Here is a 7,059-nt window from a genome sequence, read left to right on the forward strand (position 1 = left end):
GCTTTGCTGCAACCCTTGACGAGTACTCAACCTTCAGCAAGGGCAGAAGGCCGTGCCGTGCACAGCACGTTGCTTCTGCATGCTTTTTGATCCCTCACATGGTGCCCTCGGCTCCAGAGATGGAGGGCCAAAGACGGCTTCTTCCAAGCGGATGGCTTCCCATGAGACTTTATCTCTGTCCCCTAGTCCATTAATGCCTGAGTGTGCTGCTCTGCAAAGCCAGCCTGTTCTCCCAGGCTTCTCCTTATGTGTTGACCGAAGGATGCGGAGGAAGGGGTGGCTTGGAGAATCTAAATTGCGGATGCTGTGCTACTGAGTTGTGTGATGGATCTGTGATTTATAAATGTTTAAGTAAATGAAGGGAGGGTAGCAGCACACTAACCTTTGACCCTCCTTAAAACCCACTTCCTTGCTGCCTCTGTGAAGTCAACAAGCCCTCCTCCTCGTGGTCTGTTGTCACATAGCCGAGCCATGCATATTTAGTCGTGCCTCCTAACCCAGCCTTTCACTTGCTCAGTCTTTTCTGTTGATCTCCACCAGTTTCTCAATGTTTTCCCCATTTCTGATGTGCAGAACCACTGCAGTAGCTACTTAAGAAATGGTAGGAGAGACACAACCCATCCCAGAAGGAGTAAGGAGCAGTGTCAAAGGGCACCAGAATGCAAAGGGACGCATCTTCGATACAGCATTGCATTGAGCAGAAGGGGAAATTACAGGCTCCCGGCATTGCTCTCATACGTACATTTGAATACAACTGAAAGCATATAGACAGGAAACTATATGGCTGGAAATATAAGCAGACTCCTTGTTCATGAGCAATCTGGGTATAATTTTCCAGGATGGAGCTAAACAACGCCACTCCTTTTGCTTGAAAACGGTCAAAAGGCTCTATTCGGCAGCAATTATAATTTATTGCTTGAACTGTCTTTTTTTTTCCTTTTGTGTTTCCACAAGGTACACATATTAAGTTATGCAAAATGGGGGGATTAGGATGGTTGGGAGCTATGGCCTAGGAACCATTAATCAAAGGCAGCATTGCACAGGAAAGCATAATGAAGAGCAGAGATGGTAATCATTTTATAGAAACATTTAGAAATCCATGAAAAATTAAAGGCAGCTTTAATATACATCCTCGAGCAAGTACTGCAGCCCGGAGTGCTTTTCATTTTATTCATCTGGTTGTTACATCAGGATTTTCAAGCCAGTTCAGCTAGTGTTTTTCAGATTCATAGTAGCAGAAGTCTACCGCAGAGAGACTTAAATGAACAGGTCTATCGATTGTGGACTAATTTTTAGTCTGATCCATAATGAAAATTAAAAAAAAAAAAAACAGGAAAAAAATCTTTTTTTCCTTCTCTAATAGCTGTTGCTTGACATCTCCCCAAATTCTCTTGGCACTCACATTTTGTCACGGGTGCTATACTGGCTGCCAGCACAGCAAAAGACATTCACTGCCCCCAAAGAAAAAGTCTAGAGCCCCGATCCCAGCCGGAGGCTCAGTGCAGTCACTGCGGTTTCAGATGGAGGTGGCAGTTTTCCCCACCTACACTTGTCCTTGTGGGATCAGAGTCTAGGTAGATGGAGAGATGGAGCTGGGATGGCAGGGGGACAGTCTTAGGAAGTCAATGGGAAAACCAGAACAAAGCCATGTCATCGCAGTGTTGCCAGCTGTTGCGACTCCAACAAATGAATTTTCACCACTTAGGGATGGAGAAATTGCCCCAATACCCACAAAAAACCTCTGCTGCTTCCCATTCTGACCCCTTTATTAGTAGGGGCAAATCCCTGACAGTTTTCCTTTGTCTTTCCTTAAGTCAACCAGAGGCAATAATAGTTTGCGGGAGGTCGACTCACACAGTAGCAAACTACGTGTGATCGGGGCGAGGGAAGAACAGAATGAAAGTCCATCCGCACTCCATGTCTGCATATGTTGGCCTCTTTCACTGAATCCTGGTTTATTTGAAAAGTGATCTTTTTTTCAAGACATCCATAAAAAACTGTCTGCCAACAGGCCCGCAAGACTTCAGACAGGTCAATAAAATGCTACGACAACACAGGTCACATTTTTCATATACAGGCACTGAAGTACAAGTGCTCTGGTGTATTTGACTTTGGCCTGTTTTATTTAGGTCGTGGGGCTTTCCACATGTGTTGCAAACTCCTGCTCCAGCCATTTGAGGCTGAACATATCACAGACTGTCTTGAAGAGGTCAGAGAATCTGACCTGACCCCCGTTGGCCTCTGAGCTCTTGCTTTGATTAGGAGGAAAGCTGTGGTACTGAAGTCTATACACCTGGTACACCCTGGTCTTTCACATGTGCTATACAGGTTGAATTCACCCTAAGGGATGCAGTTAGGCTGTAATTCAATTCACGTAGTCCTGCACTAGACCCTTCCAATGTGTTGCCTTGCCTTAGCCTGACCTAGTATAAGAAAAGGGAGCGACGGAAATGTCTCCAGAGCCAACCCTGCTCAATGCTTTTGGTCAAAAAAGACATAGGTGAAGGAAATCGGACATCATATGCTGTTCTTAGGGCAAGGACCCTAAGTAACAGGAAATATCTAATGACCATAAATGCATTCAAAAGGCTCCAGGTGTCACAGGAGGAGTTGCCATGGTCTCGCTGGCTTCCCACCGGGGGTGAACATACTGAAAATGGTTTGACATGGAAAGTATGTCCTGGCGGTTTCTGTCTCCTAGCCTGCTTCAGCTGCAGCTCCTCATCATCATCATCACGCCAGCCATCTCAGTTAACTTCTGGGGACCAGCTCCTTTTCTCCCTATTAGGTGTGGAAGTGGATTTAGGTGCCTAAGTGTCATCCTATTCTGTTCTGCTCAAGTCCCTGAAAGAAAATTAATGCAGAAGGTGGATGGGTTTCCCTCTTGCTTTCTGCTTTTTTGTGATTTGTTTGAAAAGCAAAGATGATGGTGTGCTGCAAAAGTAGATGTATTTAAGGTCTTTTTAGGGACATGAGCCACATGGAATAGGATCACATTTAGGCATCGATGTCTATGTGTGCACTTAATAGATGGAATAGGATCTGGTCCGTGGTGTTTTGTCTCCAGGAGTTATAAGGAGCATAATTGGTGTCCCCTCTCCTGATTCCTTTCATGGCAGAAAAAAATGGGTCAGTGGTACAGAGATGGCACTGGTCCTCTCCTCTGCACAGCCATGGTGCTGGGGATCCCACCTGGCTCCAGTAATGGAAGATGTTCCCAGCTCAGTGTATTCAGGGGCTGGGCTTTAGGTGTAGAAAAAGTCAGTACCAATGGCCATTAGCAACCTGGAGGGAAAAAAGACGCTTCAAAAAAAAAAATCCAGTGAACAGATGAAATGTGGATATTTTTGACTCAGGGTCTTCATCATTAAGGCGATGTGTGCAATCACTGGATCTATAAATAACATGCCAAATTGCTGCTTGGTTGCTAAAACCTTGTATATGCCCAAGCGCATCAGCAACATAGGTTTTATATATAGCGGGGCAGCGGGGGGAGCTGTTAAGCTACAGCAGATCCAGCCTTAACTACAGCAATTTTTAATTAACCTGATTTAGAAGCCAAATGTAACACTGATGAAAATGAGAGGGTAGAACATACAATCATTTATTCCAGTAGAATGGTCATGATTGTTGAATTAGATGCATTCAAATTACCGTTAAAAAACATCTTCGCAGCACTCGGATTAGTTCTGGAGGCCAAATTTTAGAAACCTAGATTGCAGAAGGTTTAACAGTGCAAACATAGCCATGTGGGGTATGAAAACATGGCTGGGGGTTTAACAGTGGGACCAACTGGGGAAGGAAGGAGCAATTTTGGTTTTGTTTAACGCAAGAAGAAGATTGAGTTGGACCTCTGATGTGGGCCTTATTATTACTGGCTCCAGTCTACTCTGACATAGGAGACCACCTAGGATTGACTTTGTCCCACTCTGACCTCTATCTTTCATAGGAAGGGGGAAATTTAAGTACCTAGAGAGACCGAGGAAATGGTCGCCGCTGGTAAACGCTGCACAGCTCCGCTCAGCAGCAGGAAGCGAAGAACGTGCAACTCATTGAAACTGTAGGAGGGATATAGCAAGTGCAAAGGGAAGAAAGAATGCAATTATGTTGAGCGGTACCAAACCGGATCTGTAAAACAGTTGTGGGCGTTCAAACCAACAAAACCCCCCAACGGTTTGAATTCCAGAGATTGTCATTAATTGATTGGATAAAGGAGAACCGACAATAAAAGAGCGGTTTATTGACAGATGTGCGTGCTGCTGGATACACATATTGTGTGTGGGAGCACGTCATGACACGGAGATTTCTAGTAAGAGGCAGAGCACCCTCGGCTCGCAGCACCGCACCCCCTGGATCAGCAAGAGGTGGTAGCAATGTTTCCTCGCTTGAGTTTTGTTCTTTTAAGCTCAGTGATTATTCGTGTAGCAAACCGTGGGCTCGGATGTGTGGCTCTTCTCTTGAACTTGTCCTGGGAGATCATTAATATATCCACAAAAGCAGCCAACGAACATCTTTTGAATCCACTTCTGGTTTGTCATCATCAGACTCCTTCAACATATGTATTTTCTTGGTAGTTTTCTACAGATTGTATTGAACACACCCCTGTTCTCAACATGGCCCATCCAATAATGCATTTTCTGCTCCAAAACCTCTGCCGATGACCTGTACATTTACTGAGAGTTTTATTTTTCTTCTAAGGTTATTCTCTCCTGATTTTTTTTCCTGACTGTTGTTGACAGCAGTGTAACGTCTCTCTCCTTCTCATTGCAGGTTATCCAACTGGGTATCCCACAGCTGCCCCTGCCTACAACCCAAATATGTATCCAACCAGCAGCCCTGGCTACGCCCCAGGTAAAAACAAGTCTCTGTTCTGGAAATTATTCAGCAAGATGTGGGAGAAACTCACTTGCTCCTTGGTTTTTTGGCACATGAAAGCCAACTGTCTCCGTGGGGTTCAACAAATAAGTAATAGCTTGGAGGCTGTAGTAAGCTCTCCCATTACTAATACAGCTTTCCTTCCCTAAAATACACCACAGAACATGTCGCAGTCCCTGGGGTGAGGTACACGCTTCCTCTCTAGTCTAATCTGCGGTATTTACATGGGCCCCATTGCTGTCATGTTTAAGTGCCTCTCAGTCTCCACTGTATTTACGGATTGCACTGGCCCTGGCCCTTGGGCTACCTTTCTTCCTCCTAGACTCCTCTCTTCCTCCCATCGCAGATGTGGGCGATTTGCTAATGCTCCTTCTCAAAGTCCCCCGTGACTCCATCCCACTGTCTGCTGATTTCTCACTTGGCAACTGTCATCCCCTCCCTTATGCTCCTCCTTGCTCTCATACTCGTCTCTCGCCCTTTCTTTTCGTATTACATAGTTCTTTCCTCTGAGAGGAAGCCCAAACCAGGCTTTGACTCTACCTGCCCCTCCAACAGTCCTCCCAGCTCCCTCTTCATCTCTGAGCTCGTTGAACGTGCTGTTAATAATAGCTATCTGGAGTTCCTCTCCTCCGGGTCTATGTCAGCCTTCCCCATCCCTTGCAGTCCACATATTGTCTGATGACCTTTCCTAGCCAAGGCTAAGAAGCTCTTCTGCATTGCGCAGCCTCCTTGGCTTGCCACCCACTTTTGATAGCCTGTCACACTCTCAGCATCTCCCCTTTGGCCTTTGAGGCTCTGTCTTCTCCTGGGTCTCCTCCTGCCTCTCCAGTCACTCTCTCCAGGTTTTCCTACTCATCCTGCTTCCAGCCGTCTCTGGAGACTCCACGGGGTGCTCCGGCCTTGCTCCCCTTCTCTCCCCCGACACCTTATTTCTGGGTGTCCCTCTCCATGGACACAAACCACAATCCATGCTTGCGCTGACATCTCACAGTTCGACCGTTCTGCTTCAAACCTGTCTCCTGTCCAAGCTAGTGTCTCAGTCTGTCTCTTTGCCTTGAGTAGTAGCTGTCACTTCAAGCTGAATGTGGCTAATTCAGAGCTCTTTATTCCAGTCCCTGCCTTTCCCACTACTGTTCCTCAGTCCCCCAGGACTGTCATAACCCGATCAGTAGGGCCTGTAACCTGTGCATCCCCTTCAACTTAGACCTTTCCTCCATTGAAGCCTTGCCGATCCTCTCTGGGTGCGCCTCTGTGCTACAGCCTTTCCTGTCCATCTGCATGGGGAGGACTCTCATCCAGCCTCTCTTGTCTCAATTGCTTCAACATCCTCCTCTCTACCCCTTATGAATGCAGCCTTGCTCTGGTCATGTCCATCCAGGACATGGCTGCAAAGATTGTTCCCCCAGCCCATTGCTCCGACCTTGTCACCCGCTCTGTGCATCCCCACTCCCTCTTCTGCACTGCATGAACCATGAGCTGCCAGCCTTCGTTTCCAAGGCTCTTTGTGGCCTCCTTCTACCTGACCTGTCCCTCCTCATTCACCAGCAAGGGACTGCTCATACCACAAGTCAGCCAGTGTTGCTTGCCCCTGTCAGCCACTTGCTTATTAAAGTCCCTTCATCCCTCATGCTGCCCCACAGACATGAGGAACTTCCTATAAACCATTTCATCTTTCTCTTTCAAAAGCCTCCTTAAAACTTGCCTTTGTCATAATGCCTGGAAAACATCACCAGGGTTAGGTTGCTAATGTGCTAAGACTGCCGCTTGTCTCCATGTAGCTTCTGCCTGTTTCCAGCTGTTATCTTGTCTTTTTCCATATTATTGCATATGCCCCCAAATAAGATGCACACTTGGTTTTTGGAAAGTCAAATGCAGAAAAGATTTTTCCAGAATCATGGTTGGCTGCATGCAGGAGCTCATTGGCTATTTCAGGCAGAAGTTAGTGTTAACCCTTTCACAGCAGGTGCCAAATTGGCAGCAGCTTTTGGCTTCTCAGCCGAAAGCTGCCGCCAATTCGACAGCAACTGCGCAAGTGTTAAAACTGGATTCTGCCCTTGCTGCTTGCTGTGTCAGAGAGAAGTAGCAGGCATTTTGCAGCACACCATCTCCATGCTTCTATTCCGGTGAAGAAAATCACCTTCCCTGCAATTGCTTTCCATGGCTCACGATTTACCGTGTGCTGGT

General features: G+C 46.6%; 1 protein-coding gene across 1 annotated transcript in view; it reads left to right on the top strand.

Annotated features, from left to right (window-relative positions):
• Positions 1-4,739: 4,739 nt before the first annotated feature.
• FAM168A (family with sequence similarity 168 member A) overlaps positions 4,740-7,059 on the top strand; it is a gene marked incomplete at its 5' end in the record, with an annotated part of 62,959 nt that continues 60,639 nt past the window's right edge. Inside the window, one exon of the mRNA XM_019505924.1 lies at positions 4,740-4,851. Within this exon, the coding sequence (XP_019361469.1) occupies positions 4,740-4,851 (112 nt within the window). The remainder of the gene's footprint in view (positions 4,852-7,059) is intronic.

Source organism: Gavialis gangeticus, unplaced genomic scaffold (genome assembly GCF_001723915.1).
Source record: "Gavialis gangeticus isolate Ggan-Ray unplaced genomic scaffold, GavGan_comp1, whole genome shotgun sequence".
In the NCBI taxonomy this organism is placed as follows: domain Eukaryota; kingdom Metazoa; phylum Chordata; order Crocodylia; family Gavialidae; genus Gavialis; species Gavialis gangeticus.